The 17,028-nt window shown below is 43.1% G+C and overlaps 1 protein-coding gene across 1 annotated transcript; it reads left to right on the plus strand.

Moving 5' to 3' along the window:
* The first annotated feature begins 631 nt into the window (after nt 1-631).
* Nucleotides 632-9,768, plus strand: LOC108902104 (acid-sensing ion channel 1). Its single transcript, XM_018703834.2, has 3 exons — nt 632-891; nt 1,942-2,352; nt 9,552-9,768. The coding sequence occupies exons 2-3, from the start codon at nt 1,991-1,993 to the stop codon at nt 9,766-9,768; spliced, it is 579 nt and encodes a 192-aa protein (XP_018559350.1). The 5' UTR covers nt 632-891; nt 1,942-1,990.
* The last annotated feature ends 7,260 nt before the right edge of the window (nt 9,769-17,028 follow it).

Below are 17,028 nucleotides of genomic sequence, written 5' to 3' on the forward strand. Positions count from 1 at the left end.
GCATTATGAACAATTTCATGGGTGAGCTCCCCTCGCCTCTTGGCAATACGGTTTCTATGACAGATTTGGCACTGGCAGTCCTGCGACACATCTGCCGTATTGCCTGTGTTTGGCTCATTCACTCACTCTGACATATTTGGATGTTTTATCCACTCAACTACATAGAAATGTTCAGGGGAGAAAATAGATTCATTCAGGGATTTCTGTATGTGTGTGTGTGTACACACACGTTTTCACTTAACACACATGGATGCTTATGTATGTGTGTACTGCAGTATGTGCATGAGAATCTACAACATATGTGCAGTATGTGTGTATATACACATACATGAGCATATGTGTGTTAGGAAAAGAAATGTGCACCTGGACCCACAAACGCAGCACGTTTCTGCACACAGCATACTATATGTGCACTCATGTACTAATGTTTAGTGACTAATTGTGTTTGTGTGTGTGTGTGTGTGTGTGTGTGTGTGTGTGTAGATGTGTGAATGTCTTGAAGAAGCTGAGGCAGTATCATTATTTATTGTGTAGTTTTTGAATTAACAACCATTAACGTTGACCAGCTGTATGATCCAAAACAAACTGCACTTCTCTTGGTAAATTAGCAACAGTTGTTGTGTTTTTGTTTTTTTTCATTTGTCTTCTGGTTTTGTTTAGTTTTGCCCTCGACAGCTTCCATACACCTGCTACACACCTGACGTTAACGTGGCGTCTGAACGTTTGTCACCCACCGGAGCAAATCTACCTTCAAAAACCAGGTGAATGAACTCATTGTTAACTCGCAGGAGGCGTTTAGTCACCGAGTCACATAAAGTTTGACCTGGGGTCAAACTTGCTGTTAGCCGGGTGGGATCATCGAAGCTAACGGAGAGAAACAGGCGGCTTCAGGTAATGACTCATTTTCACTCATGTTTTATCGTGGTCTCGTAAAGTGCAGATTCCCGCCTCTGGGTCTCTGGGGGTACAGTGACTGTAAAGTGTGGGCTCAGCTGGAGGGACACCGACGTTGGACTTCGTCACCCGGTGTAAATCCCGTGCCGTCCTATCCGTGCTCTCTCCTGTTTGGGGCGAATTAAATTGATCCGGGCAAACCGCGAACGCCTCTGAGCTGCTTCCCGTCAGCTCACAACGCTCATCATTCCGAGCAGGAATTACCTGTTTTTTTTTCACCCAGGTAAACCTCGTTCTCCCCTCAGAGCAGTCTTATTGAAGGATGAACCAGCGGGAATCCAAATAAAGCGGAGTAATTATCCCTGCGTTGTTGTGGAGGCAGCTCGGAGGAGGAATGGATGCGAGCGAGCGAGGAGAGGCGCACCGAGGCAGCGCTATCTGACGGAGCCAGCTCTTCTGCTGCAGCTGTGGGAAGCCAGAACATCCCGACGGTTCTCTGCTTTACACACGCTAACAGGCGAGAAAATCGGTGGCGATTCGTTATTATGCACGTGCTGGGATTGTATATGAAGAGCGGGGGTAAAGCCATGTAGCCAGTCTACTCTGACACACACGGAGAGAGAAAAACCAGCCGCCTGGTCCCTGATTCACTCTCTGTCCTCACCGCGGTGATTCGTCTGTTTTCTCCTACCTCTGCTCTGGTTGTGTGTCTTCAGACCTGCTCAGTGTTTTCTGCTGTTTTACCGTTAAAGAGCGTGGGAGCCACAGGACAGCGTTGGCATGTGTCCATGCGCGCTCCACACCGGGCTGTTAGTGATGGAGCTGTGAGCCAGCGGAGGACAACACATGCTCTCTCCCCGGCTGTTGTCACGGTAGCTCGGGCTGTTGTGAAGATATCTCGGGTAAAATGCAGTGAATGTCAGTCTCTCCGTGCCAGTGACGCAACATCTCACACACTGCATGAGACATACATGCGTAGAAGGGCGTGAACTTGTGAGCACACACTATCCTCCTTCACATTAAAGCACCACCTTCTTATCTTTAAAGGCGGTGTGACCCCGTCTCATCCAGCTGAACTCATCCCGGGGACTTCGTCATGGATCTTAAAGCGGACTCGGAGGACATGGACTACAAGCGGCCGGCTCCTATCGAAGTTTTCGCCAGCAGGTCCACGCTGCACGGCATCTCGCACATGTTCACTTATGAGCGGATGTGTATCAAGCGCAGTCTGTGGATCCTGTTCTTCCTGGGCTCCCTGGGCGTGCTGGTGATGGTGTGCGTGGACCGGGTGCAGTTCTACTTCCAGTACCCTCATGTCACCAAGCTAGACGAGGTAGCAGCTCCGATGATGGTGTTCCCCTCGGTCACCTTCTGCAACCTCAACTCGTTCCGCTTCAGCCGAGTGACCCGCAACGACCTGTACCACGCTGGGGAGCTCCTTGCCTTGCTCAACGGCAGGTGTGTGTGTTTGGTTCCCATGTATCTCACCTGCACAGCAGGTCTACCTGTTGGTATGCATGACGTCAGAGCCAAGATAGCTCTGATCTCCTGCCGAGAAGAAAACAAAGCTTTGGGATCATACGGTTTTTCCTGAGGGAAATCCATCTGTGGGGATTTCCAGTCGTAGATTCAGGATTTGATGTCTGTGGAAACACTTGGCTGAAACAGAACATTTTTAATTCCGCTACATTCTGCTGCAGCTGTCTGAAGCTGAACTAGTCTTTACTCCACTAACATTAATTGAATGTCATCAAATCAGTAAAGAGAGTGAAAAAAGAGTGAAACTCTGTAGATATTGTGTGAAGGGAAGATGTGTTGGCTCTGAACTTGTCAGGTTAAATCCATGAGGCACCAGTGAACCTGGAACTTGTATGGAATGTGGATTTTGTGGAAATGAAGCCTCAGGTGAAAGCTTATGTTTTATACAGAGCAGTGTTTTAACAGCTGTCTGTGCTGGGAGACGTTCAAACAGCAGGGACTACACATGTGAAACCTAGTGAAGGCCTCTGTGAATGTGAATGTGCACTGACCTCAGCCTGAGGTGACTGAGGAAGAAAAGAAGATGGATGAAAGGTGTTTTATGAAAGCAGCATTAGAGCTGGTTATTTAATAATGTAGTGACATTACAGATCATGTCAGCTGAAATCCACACTGCACACAAGCTGTTGTATTAAACCTTAACCGACAACATGAAGCATTCCTCTAACATCACTCTGTTCAAACATGTTGATACAGTTTCTGATATAAAGAAAGAGGAGGAACACATTTCATCACAGATGCTGTGAATACCCCAGGTAACAGATAATGGTTAATATAAAATGATGAAGGAGAAACGCCGCTGGTGTAATTCCTCGCCTCATCATTTTACAGTTCATGTGATATGAATATCTCAATATTGGATAAGTAGGCGAGTAGATTTTTAACTCCCTGGCTGACACAGTGTGGAGAGACGTGTGTGTGTGATTCACAGCTGCCGTCCCCTCCTCCCTCTACACTTGTTGCTCTGTGCACTGCTTTGATCATTTCGTCTTTCAGCAGTCATGACAAGCTCACCGTCAATGTCGAAACTTTTGACTCTAAATTTCTTCACTCTCTCCTCTGTGTGCCACCCACCGTATTCTGAGCACGTTCAGTGGTGTAAAACAGATGACCGTCCTCTGCTCAGTATTCACAGCTAAAGCAGGAGAATTCACAAACCTGATACAGAAATAAAAGATGTGCTACATGCAAACACATATAAATGCTGTTTTGAACACATTACTCAGTGTAATTTTAGTGCATTGATCCACACAGCTCTGCAGCCTAAGGCACAGTTGGAGAGTGCCACATGCTACAATGACATTCAATTCCCCATTTTTATCCTGAAAATTGCTGCTATGTGACCTCTGTATTTGCATCCACCTTACAGGAAAGCACAGATTCCACTGCTGGGGGCTGCACTTCTGCTACTGTGTATGGTTTAGATTTCAACCAGTGTGTCTCCTTCCTATGTGGGTCTGTTTCTCTGTGTTTGTACTGTTAGATGTAATGGCAGAACATTAAAATATCAACACAGGCTCTGACCTATTGAATTTATTAGTTCAGTTTCAGCCACATTTCCTGGAAGGAGTGACATGTGAAAAACATGAGGGCAGAGGCAGCGACTGAAGAGCAGAGAGAGGAGGCAGTAAAATGAAAGCACAGCCACTTGCTCTGAGTGACTTTGGGAGCGAGCTGACTTTTTGATGGGGGGAGGGAACTACATGCAGAGCAATTAACTTGTGTCTCATAAGCTGTGTGATGAACAAGTCTTTATCCCTGTGTAATTAGTGCTGTTTGTTAAGCTACGGAGTTGTCCCGCTGATTAACGCTCTCTCATCTCTCTCTCTGTTTCCTGCCCCCTCTGCTCAGTTTTGCCTCGGAGGATGTGTCCCCTCATTTTCTTAGAGATGGGTACAGAATACGATGTTTTCTTACAACACGACAAGGCCGGCTTTGTAAGGAGAGCGCTCTGTGACAGAGGTAGTAAAGGTACTGTGTGGAGGAAAAACAAAAGGATCAGGAACAACTTGAATCTAACTGGTACAGAAACAGTCCCTGGGGTTTCTTGTAGACACTGTTTAAATTAAACATTAATTTCATTGGTAAAGATATCAGGTGACATACTGTAGGTTTTTTTAGAAAATGGCAGAAGAAGAACAAAGCGTTATGTTGCTGGGGGTGTCAGGAGGAAGCAGAGGTATCCCTGATGCCAGGCTGTCTTAGACGCTGAGCTGCTGCTTCACCTTAACTTCCTCCACAAACACAGAAAAAAACAATCACTTTCTCATTGTGATTCCACAGGTTGAAGTCACACTTGGCAGTGCAGAACATCACCGGTAAATTGCTCAATTTTATTTTTATTACGTTGCAAAGGCAATTATATGATAATTAAGAGAAGAAAGGTCATTTTGTTGGTAGGTAGGTGTTGGTGGTAAAAGTGTGTGCTGCCAGAAAGTGTTGAATCAGCTCATGCGAGGCAGAGAAGCGAGTCTTCTGCTTACACAGTTCTGCAGCTTCAACATGTGTCCTGAGCTTGCAAACATGGCTGTGAAGTCACAGGAGCTGCATGTGAAGAGTTATGCTCCATAACTCTGACTTATCTGTCTCAGCAGGATCACAGGTAAAACAAAGGACAGAGGGAGGTCTGATCATTATACAGAAAACATGAAATCAAAGAGTTGCTTCTAAAGCTGATTCTTCAAACATGGCTTCATTTGCATTTATATTGTTTATATAGCAACTGTTACCAGAGTAAAGATTAGCATTAGAGATATAAGTAGGTGATTTAGTCTTAGTAAAGGTTAAGGTGTTTAACAGATCAGATGTGATTTTGCTTCTTCATCAGTATAATAAAGATGATTGTGGGCTGGCTTCTCCTGTCCATGACCTTTGTTTGCAATTCTATGATCGTGACTAAAATGGCAGATTAAGTGCTGCCATTGTGCACCTTCATTAAGACGTGATACTGTGGAACCATTCCACTTCATTTTCAAGGACACCGCACAAACAATCCAGTCCTCGTTAGTGTACCAGCTCAATTAGCTCTAATTGGATAATTACCTGATATTATATCAAGATGTGTTCATTGTTGTGTCACGCAGCCTGAGGTAGTAACACCATCTTAACACAGTGGGAGTATGAACTGCTATCCAGGAACATTTTTATTCAATTTTTTAGAACTGAGAGTGTGCAGTCCAGAGAAATGTAGTTTTAGTGACCACTGTGTCTCTGTCAGAGTTCACTGTCAGAATCGGCGGCTGCTCGTGTTCACTCGCTCCTCTCATGAGGTGGAGAAGTGATGCAGATGCTCCTTCATTCGTTTTAGTCCTCGCAAGAAAATTAAAGTGCTTGTGGCCCATAATCCAATTTAGTCTCCCCCGCCCCTACGTAGTGAGTTTGCTGTGATTGCTTTAGGGAGCAGTGGCAGGGCAATATTAAAAATCTACCCATATTATTGTGATTGTATGTGCTTCAACTAAAGCCTCCTGACTCGGGGATCTGAGCATGGCGTCTTAAGTGCTCTCCTGGCAGCTTTGTGTTGCTTATAAGACACAGGCTCTGGATACAATTCAATTAAGTTCAGAATATAGCACAACAGGCTGTATCTTCTTATTAAGGCATGACAGTATAGTGATGTAGTCCCCGTGTGGGAGAGAGCACTGAACCTCCTTTAGTCCCTAACTGGCCTCTGTCATTCTCAGCACTTCAGACTAACTTTCCCAATCTCTGTAACTGGTAGATCAGTTGTGCTTAAAGCCACAAGTTCTACAAGAGCAAGTCCTGGAAATCAAGCTAGCCTGACACTTGAAAGCAAACCACTCAGCTGCCCCCCACCCCCCTCTGTTACTCCCCCTCCAGCCCTTCACCTACGTCCTCGTTGTGTTCCTTGCCTCAGCTGATGCAGGAGTCAGGAGGCTGTGAGTCAGCCATAGTGACATCTTCCAGCAGCTAATGCTAGCTCAAAGTCTCGATGTGAGAGGGGTCGTAGACGAGCAGTGAGTTCTTGTATTGACTGACAGCCGGGAGCTCCCTCTCCTGACTTTGGCCTTCTCTGATGGGTTAGGAGGGCGAGGCTCGCTCAGAAACTTTACAGGAGAATATATCTATGTGGCCGGGCTGTTCAGTGAGTCTTAGTCACACAAGTCTTTGACTGTACCTCTCTGTGTTAAGATATGTTCATGTCTGAGTCTCACTCTGTGGTTAAAGCTGCATCTTTTCATGTATCTCAGTGATTTAAATTGAAGTTGATTATTATCTGATATCAGCTGATATCAGCCATCATCTCCATTACTCTGTAACCTAAAAGAACTTTGTGCATATATTAGAACAACTCTGTTTCCTTGAAGTAAACATTTTACACATCATGCAGCATCATGCAGTGAACCACTAACAACAAGTCACCACAACACACACACAGGACATTCAGTGTAGTGTGTTTGCTGAGAAAAGACACAATGATTGATCTTGGAATTTTAACAATCAATAATTGATCAGTCAAATAAAAACCACGATTAACAGGAAAAGCTAGATCTAGTCCAGTCCAGTTTCTCTCTGACATACAGGGTGCTTTCTTTCCTGACCAGGTTCAAACTCTGTGACTGATTTATACTTTCCACTGAAGTGATACTGTGAGCTAGAAACCCAGTCAAGGACTTGAAAATGTAATTAATAAAGGATGTATAGTACCTTTTTTTGATAAAGGTTGATCTGTTTTTCATTGTTTATGGAGGATCAGCTCTGTTCAGAGCTGCTATCACTGAAGCACAAACATCTCTCCCGGTAATGTTTTTCTTTATAATGTAATTAATACAGTAAAGCCAGTCTGATCACACATGATCTGTTCACACATCCACGCAGTGAGTTATTCATTAACCCCACATAACCTTAACTGGCTTCGATATAGTTTCAGCAGCCAGATGTATTAAGGAGAGCGCAGCAGCTAATGAGTAACCTTTCCTGAGTTCATCATGTGTTTAATCCGTGAACAAAGTGGTCGTCTGCGCTGCCTTCTCTGTAGTCGATTAGTTTCTACTACTGAGCTAATTTTCAATCTTCTTACATTCTTTTTATTAAGAAGATAAATACGAAGACGACAGCTGTTACTCCTAATGAGCATGTAAACTACAACACTCAGAAAAAACAGTGGAAGCCAGGGTTGATTTAGAGAGTTTACCTTCAGTGGAGAAGCAGTTTAACACTGCACAGCAGCACTGATGTTTAACCCACTCAAAGTACTGTTCAGTAGGTATGATAGTGACTGTTGTTATTAGATAAATTGTAATTGAAGCCGCTATCATCTTCTACCAGCTCTGAGTCCGAGGTGCCATCTTACACCTGACGGTCATGTTGTATAGCGTTCAGTTCAGCTCCTGGTGGGAACAATAGTCCCAGTTTTCTCCATCACAGCACTGTTAACTGTTCAACACGCAGCATGACAGATTCTCATCTCTTCAGCTCTGTGAGGGCAGCAGAGACAGACAGTCTTCATTTCAGATTACAGCTCATGCTGTCTCACATGGTGAATATTTTATTTCATTCTGTTTGGAGCAGGTAAACAACACTGCAGCTGCAGTGCAACATATTACATTTCTTGTAATTTGGTTGGAACATGAGTAAAAAACTCAACGCCAGTTGAATATTAAGGCAGCGCTCACAAAAGGAAATAATGTAATATTTCATTTTTTATTCATGGATCAGCTTATATTAGCCTTCATCATCAAGGGACAAGATCTTGTTCATGAACACTGACAAAGCTTGACCTTGTGGAATTTTAAAAAATCCATTAAGATTTACCACCAATTATCGTTTGAAATAGTGCCCATATCCATGAGAAATAACTGTGCTGTCAGCATCCACAAAGTCATTCACAGATTTATTGTCAAAGGAGAAGTGCCTGCCTTTGTCTCTCTCGCTCTAATTCTGCTTTCTCCAGCTCGGGACAGACTTATTCATGTTTGCAAATGTAAATTGAGCTGTCCAGAATTATTACAACAACACAATGTGTGAACCCTATTATAAGATGGCTGCTGCTCTCTCACATTACACACAAATCCAGGACTTCATATCAAAAACAGCCTTTTTTCTTAATTCAGAAACCAGTATGCATTCTCTGACTGACTGTTGGCTCTGATAGACTCTGTGTGTCCTAACAAATTATTCTCATAAGTGTCTGTCAGTGCAGTTAAATCTTAGCACTCCATAATTTGAATGCTTGTTCCACTGATGGCCCATCTCTCAGCAGGGGTCAACACTGGGCCGTTCATTCTCGGAGCAGGGCCACACTCGTTAATTGAGGTTAATTTGTGTCTGTGAATGACTGTGAGCAGGTGCAGGAGGTTGATGGTGGTTGTCGAGCAGAGGCGTGTCATAAATGACTTCCCCAGTGTTTCCTCTCTGTCAGTGTGGCCACTGTACTTGAGTTTCCAGTCAGTTTGCCCCTCCATGATGTACCTGACGATGTTTTATACTTGAAAAAAGATGCCACAGATGCCAGGTGAGGTGTGATTTAAACTGTGTCCACAGTGAGTGCTCAGGATCCTCAGCCTTCAGTACAGCATTTTGAACCCATGTGGAAACGCTTTGCTGCTACAATCCTAGCAGCAAATTAATCCTAATTATTTGGCAGGTTGATTTACATGATGTGTGGCATGTACATATGTATCTTTGGTTCAATCAGAGGGTGAATATGCTCTTTTTGCTGCTCCTCTTATTAATTTTTTACATGTTAATCCCCATTGTCCAGCCAAAACTGCCTGTCTGCCTGCCAGACTCTTTAAATGCACATTTTAAAATGGAGCTGAGGTACAGCTGAGGTAGTGTCTTCCTCTGCTGTCTATGGGAATTCCTTGACATCAAATCAGTTTTTTGCTGTTTCCTGGGTAGCTTAACGTTTTGTATTTGAAGACGATTATGCTTAAATAAAATAGACTGTTGAGATCTGTGAAAGTTAATTTCATTTTCTCACGCCTGCTGTATTATCTGCTGTTCATATCTGAGTGATTGTTCTGAGGTGAGATTTTTTCTTGTGACTCCCACAGGAAGAGAAGTTGTAAAAGATGTAAAGTTTCTGTGATTTTGTATTTATGAATGTTCTGCCTCATGTCCACATGAAGTAACCTCAGACCCTTCTTGTCCAGGTATGAGATCCGGGACCCACACCTGGTGGAGGAAAATGTCCTGCAGATCCTGAAGGAGAGGGCTGACTTTGACAACTATAAGCCCCGCCCCTTCAACATGCGTGAATTCTACGACCGAACGGGACACGACATCAAGGACATGCTGCTTTCCTGCTACTACCGTGGCATGGAGTGCAGCGCCGAGGACTTCAAAGTGGTGAGTCCGGCATGTCAGTAGTTCCATGTGGTCTGCAGGGGAGGCCTGCCAAGACCAGGGTCAGCTCAGCTGGTTTGTAATACAAGGTCAGCTTTGATATAATTTACTATGACTTCTATATAACATGACTTCATCACTGAAGTTGGCTTTTGGGAAGTGACACGTTCAGGATGTAGGAGGTAGTGAACTGTACAGGCTGGTTTTTATCCTCAATTCAGTCTTGGGGCTCCATCAGTCCAGATCCCCCCTGGATGGGATGGAGCCAAAGGTCTCTGAGAGTACACACCATGTTCCAGTCTGCTGAGGGGCCTGGAGGTTGGCCCTGGTGTGATAGTTTAGTCTCTGAAAGGTTGAGCAATGCTCTCATAAAAGATTGAAACGTGGTCTTTGGCTGAACCCGGGGTCAGTGCCATAACATTTTCTTTATGAGTAAGAAGCTAAAAAATCTGGCTCTGGGAGTTGGTGGTGTTTGTTTTTCCAATCTATCGAATGGTCACAGACATCTGGTTATTACGTGGGACCTGTGTGACCTTTATATCTGCGGTACAGTTTACAGATTCATCACATAACAACCACTGAGCTGCCTGAAGCTCATGGACTCTACTTTGTCCTATGTAGCTGTTACTGTACAGTTAATAATGTACCTGTTGATAATGGTAGCTTTCAGTCATTTTGTGCATTTTGCTGCTACCAAGACATTTACAGAAGTGACCGTGACTTGTAGAAGGAAGCAGCAAACAGAGCAGAAGCAGATCTTTCTCTTTTGTTTTCTAAAGTGTCTGCAGTGTGATGATGGTCAGGTAGCGTACTGTGTATTTATTAGAGCTTGTTAGCCAATAAGAGACACTTACTGCTGCTGGAAATGTTGATAAGTACGCTGACTCTTAACCATACAGTAAATTTAATTTTGTGAGTGACACTTTTCACATTTCACTACATTTTTCTTTATAATATTTTTTTTCCTAATGTTGAGTAACCAAGGCAGCAGTGAAGTTACTGTAACTATGACATTAGTAAGGTCAGGTTGGTGTATTCTGTGTGAAACAGATATTTAACAGTTCTGGGAACATTTCTGCATTCTGAAGGCCTCAGCCAGTGTAAAGCTGCATTAACAGAATTAATTCCTAAAAAACACAATAACACAGACTGACACACAATCATCTCATAATAAAACATTACATTAACAGTGGCAGGTGGGAAATGACAATGGTTCTGTATTGATTAGGTTGAAATCTCATGGAGATTTTGACTTAATTCACATTAATAAATGTCTCCTAATCAGAGTCAGAGTGAATATCTGCTCCTCGGTGCATTTATCTGTCTCTGAGAGAGTGGTTCTTTTTGCTTTTGAATTAACATCATGTAGTGATGTGTTCTCTTTGTAAAGTAAGTCATACCTGCCACAGCTTTCTTTAGAGGTTTAAGAGACATCTCTACACTGAACCTCATTGAACCTTTCTAAGTCCAGAGGAGTGCACAGCTGTCTACAGAAACCATGTCTCTGGCCTTTATTTGACCAATCCTCCAATAAATGTACACACACACAGGAAGTTACTTTACTCATTATATTCCAGGTGTGCGTCACATGATCAAACTGCTCTTCCAGACCAGTACGCCAATTCGATAAATAACATTAGAGAGTGTGCCTGAGAGAATGTGAGACCCAGTAAATCAGTGGACTGTCTCACTCTGTCCTTCAGTGGTCCTTTGAGGTGAATATCTCATGCTCCGAGGGTTTTTCCCTGTAAAACCATGTAGTACAGGAGCGGGCTGCCACATGCTGCGGCTGCTCTAATGTGCTGATGTGTCCACATTTGCTGTAGTTAGTTGTGCTTATGGCAGATGGTGCTTCACAGGGCTCTACTGTATTAGTACAGTGGTGGTCCTGGATGGAACAGCTCAGCAGAGAGCACTAATGGTGTGGAAAGAATCCTCAGTGCGATAGAAAAAGAAAGAGGACGGTGCCTCTGCCTCCAAACCCCAGAGCATGGAAGCAGTAAACTGTGATTAACACTGTCGCAGCTTCTACTTGTTTACCCGCGGCATCGGCTCTGAGCCTCGCTAGCTGCTCCCTGCCTGTGGAAGATAGCCAGAAACAAATGGTCTCAGCTACATATGCATCCGGGCTTCCAGTTGCAGCGAGTCATTTTATCAGTGCTCTGATAATGTGGTAAATAAAACAGTCGAGCGCAGCAGTGGTGCTGCTTAATGCAGTTTGTCTCAGATGGGATGCGAGAATATGAAACGTTCTCTAATCTTCTGACAGATGTAAAGACTTCCTCCACAGTCTCTGCTGTGTCTGAACTGATTTCACACTGTTTCACATCCGGGTGTAGAGTTCACCATCATCCAATCAGACGTACAGTACCACTGTTGTCATCAGTTATTGTTCACTGGCTCCAGTACTCAGTGGGACGCAGTATCATATGACCAATTTTCAGTCATTACTGCTGGAAGTATTATAGATTAGTTACTTCCTCTGTTTCTGACGCCTTCCATTCCTATGTCTGTGTCCCTGCCTTCTCTTTCTCCTTGCAAAGACTTTTGCTAATTAGGAATGCATACGGCTGCACTGATGTCTTTTTAGCTCAGCTGATATTAAAGAACAGCAGGAAAGAAAAATTACCCTCAATTAATATTAATAGGTGGTGCACAGCTTCTGAACCATGGCTGCAGGAGATAATAAGAAAACACTAAAAAAGACAGTGAACTACAAAGACCAGAATTAGATTTTTTTTACAGCCTGGTCTTTAATTAAAGAGACACATACGTAGGCATGTAATCATAAATGTCTATAATAAAGTTACTGAGTACAGAGTGTATCTTAGTGCATCCCCGAGGGGTCCTCTGCAGATAATGTTGATAGGAGATTGATGTCACATTGTCTAAGTTATTCCATTTTGAACACAAAACACCCACGTCTGACTTCAGTCACTGAAGAAAACTCTGACAGACTTCTAACTTTGCACGACTCAAACTGAAGGTGAGGGGGTTGGCAGAGAGAGACAGAGAGGGAGAGGGAGGGAGAGGCAGCACATGAAAGAGAAAATAAGAGCAAGAAAAAAGAGGGACAGAGCCACAGGAAGACAGAGACTGAGGCCCAGGTAACAACAAAGTCCTTGAGATGAAACTGAACATAATGGTGAAGTGCTGCAGAGAGACAGAGAACAGCAGCTGCCACAGCAGCAGCAGCAGTGGAAGGACTATCAGGAGACACACAGGTTTGCGCTCATTTAACCACTCAGACGCTGCACAGCTCGCTCTATCTCCCTTTTTCAGCTGCACAATTGTTTGTCCCAACACAATGAAGTATGGCAGCTCAACAGGTCCCTCCTTTCCTCTCTTTTATTTCTGTTAAAAATAAGTGTGAGCTTCTATCCAAATGCACAGGAGGAATAACACAGTGGTGCTTAGATCAAATCTCAGGCTGTCTTGAATTAATGAGAAGAATCATCATGATGTTCTTTCTGTACAGGACATGCTCTCTGCTTTACTCTCCAACAGTTCCTATGATGTTCTGCTTTCTTGGTTAGCACCATGATTTCTTCCTTCTGTGTTCGATTAGATGTAGAAATTATCAGCCAAATTACAACAGGAGCAGCTTCAGAGAGAACATCCTCAGATCACTGACTTTTATTTATTACATTTTAATACCTTTAATTTTGATTCAGTTGAAAAGGTTTAACTGATACAGCTGACTTTGAATAACATATTGAAATTATTGTCTTGCACTTATGTCTCCATGGTACATCTCTGTTCACCAGCTCGAAACAACAAAAACACTCAGAAGCTCCCTAAAAACCTCTTCCAATATTCAACTCAAACAGCATCAAACTGTACTGTGACATTTATTCATTTTGGTTAATATCATTTAACAAACCGCTCCAGTGAAATATTTGTGAGGTTGTATATAATGAATCATTCATGGATTTCAGGTTAAATTATTGACATTTTTATTTCAGTAGTTCCCATTTACTTTCCCTGTGACAACACCAACCACTAACCACTACTCCTCTCCACCTTTGTGTAACCCAGATCTTATGTAATGACTTGTGACCATTGTGTTGAGCTGTTGGCTCCATCTCAGCTGTCCACTGACCCTCAGAGTCCACCCCTGGTGGTACAGAGGAAGTGTCACTAATGAGATGTGATCAATAGAGAAAGCCTTTCAGAGACACCTGCTCATGGATCACATTTCACAAACACCCTCTGAATCGATGCTGACTTTGAAGTCTTTCTTTAACATCGTTCTCTCTTCACATTTATAAATCATTGGTGAATGAAATCACTCAGTGATTCCTTAGTTTTCACTCTGAGATTCCCTCCTGTGTGGTCACACAGACTGGATTTCGTTGCTGAGCCATGGTGAAGGATACTGGTGTAGGCTCCGAGCTGCTCGCCTTCTGATTTCTTATCTCTGAAAAAAGATGTAATCTAATTTAATTATGTTGGCTCTTAAATATGATGACTGCTGAGGCTGAGAGGCTTCAGAGGTACCTGCCAGTTGTGATATCAGAAATTCAAACGAGCTTTAATCTCCCATTCCTCATCAACTGTTTTTGACACACCTCACCTTTGTTCCACCCTGTTTTTTCATTGCTATTCTGGTCTCATCCATCAGCTCAAAGCCGATGATTCTGCCGTTTCTTTTTGGCCGGACAATTCCCACCACTTCTCCTCTTGAGGATAAATCAATCAATTTGCTATTACTGTAGAACTCAAAGACATGGATCAATTAGGTTGTTGCTGAGTAATGGATGCATCCTTAATGAAAAAAAAAAATCATCTTCTCTTGGAGTGTAATGAGGCCAGTGGTGTTCCCTGGCACAGTCCTGTCTCTCAATCTCATCATCTGGAGACTGAAGTAGAAATTGAAGCATGAGGTAATAAGGATTTTGTAATGTGTCCATTCAAAACATTTCAAACAACCCAAGATGCTGAATCAAATATTTGACCCTGAACTCATCACGGGGCTATGACATTGATATATATCTCGCAACACTCCGGTTCCCAAACTTTTCTGCCTGATGTATTCTTCTGAATGTTTCTTTAACACTGATAAGCTATCTGTCAACTCCATCTGTGTTTAGGCCCGCTGTCTTTGGTTGTAGTAGGTTAGGTTTACATTACTGCCACAGAAGCTGGATGTTTTAACCTTTCATTCAGTACTTTAATCTCTTTATTTGACATCTTTACTTGCTGATAAGTTTTCATGCTCTCTCAGAGGTGACCAAGACTGGAGACTGTTCAGTTGTCATGTTGTTGCTGGTAGTTTGTTGGATATTGTGACAAATACTTCAGAGTAAATGTCAGCGTCAGGATATGAGCATGTCTGGTTAGGAGTTGCTGTTGGAATATATAATAATGCTCTACTGTATGGTCTGTTGTGTGTGAATAGCAGTTTTTTCAATGATAAAAACACAGTAAAACACATGTGAATACTGTGCGTACAGTAGCTTAAATAAAATGGAACATGAAAAATGTTTGTGACATCAAATTAATAAGCTGTTCCTTTACATTAGTCTGTGTGTTGTCACTGTGAAGTTGTAGACTTTTGCCCAAAATAATTATTGTCTACTTTTCAAGAGTACAAACAGCACAAGAACAAACAGCAGCAAACAGCATCCTGGGTGGTTAAACAGCAGCCTGCATCCTGCTTCACTGCATAGTTTTTGTTGGCTTTTCCAGCAGAGAAGAAGAGGATGATAGCAGGTGTAGATTTTCTGTCACAGTGCTTTTGAGAAACTCAAGCATCTCCCCTGACCACACACACAGAAAGGCACCTTTCATGTGACCTCTTTGTTGTATTTTTAATGGTGGAATGAAGAGCGAGGACAGACGTTTTTGACAAGATGGTTTCCTGATGTGTGAGGTGCAGGGTGGACAAGAGGTGAGAAGAGGAGGGAAACGCAGATCAAGGCAAATTCAGAGCATGGAGAGATCTGAGAATCCATTTATTCCACATGACCCTGTCGCTGCTCCTGGCCGCTCAAAAATAATTTTTAATAATGAAGTGAGTGGGAAGATATGCGACGGGGGAGAGAAAGAAAGAAGGAGAGGGAGAGAAGTTATCCCTTAAAGAATCAATTATAAACACTGGTTGAGATCAGAGGCAGTGGATGGCTGCACAGAGAGAAAGAGGAAGAGAAAGTGGAGGGGGCAGGAAACTGTCCTGAAATAAGAACGTGTGTGCCAGCGGGGGGAGTGTCTGTTTGGCTCTGGGTTTGTGGTGCCGGCTGCCAGTGGTGAACAGAGGGAAGGAGGAAAGAGGTGGGGATTGATAGACACTGAAGGAGAGTAGGAGCTCAGGAGCAGCAGCTGAATGAGAAGCAGGGGATTCACAGCGTTGTAAAGCTCTCAGTTCGCTCCAGTCCACTGCAGAAACAGCCGATGTATGGTTCAGCTTCTGCAGACAGTCGGAGTGATTATTCATATGCCACTGGCAGGTGGCTCACTGCTGCATTAGTCAGCTAATTACCATCAGACTCATATTAGCAGAGCTGATTTTCTTCTTTTTCTTAATAGTCGTGTTTTACCTACTACATTACATATGGTCAGATTTACTCAAGTTCATTAACACCTCTGAATTCATTAAAGAAAAATGACATGAATACATGATTAATGGTTCTGACATTTCCAGATGATTCTGATAATTACAGCAGCTGATTGATGACTGTGAATGCATGTATGTGCAGTTTCTGTGACTGCAGGATGTAGCTTTCGTCTCAGCCGTATTATTAAATACGACAGCGGGAAGGTGAGCGACAGACAGGTCAGAAAGATGTTTCTTTATTTCACAGACGAGAGGGTACAGATACTGTCATCCTCTGCTCCAGCGTCTGGGAGAGATAGAGCGAGAAAAGCATCTGGAACACCAGCAGCTCCCCTTGGGATGCTGTGTTTTCATCTTAGCAGCCGTTGTCTTGATTATTTTTTTTCTTTTCTTTGTCTCTTGGGTACATCCGGTACCATAAAAGTCCCCTCTCTTCCTTTTGACTTCACCGTTTCTTTTTTAGTCAGTAGGGTTTCAAAGTAAGAACACTAATGAGTGGTTGGTTGTGTTCTTCTTACAGATTAGAAGAACAAACCGTTTACTTCATTATAATATTTTTAAAATCAGAGTTTTATTCTTAATGCACTGATGTGAAGTATTCAGGACCTGCACTACATATGCTTAATTACTGCTGCTTTATTAATGTTGAAGTAATCCTGTGATTGGATATAAAGGTGGTTGCCATAGCAGTGGGGGTAACCTGATAGTGTAGGAATATGATTACAGAG

Source organism: Lates calcarifer, linkage group LG12, assembly GCF_001640805.2.
Source record: "Lates calcarifer isolate ASB-BC8 linkage group LG12, TLL_Latcal_v3, whole genome shotgun sequence".
NCBI classification, from domain to species: Eukaryota; Metazoa; Chordata; class Actinopteri; family Centropomidae; genus Lates; species Lates calcarifer.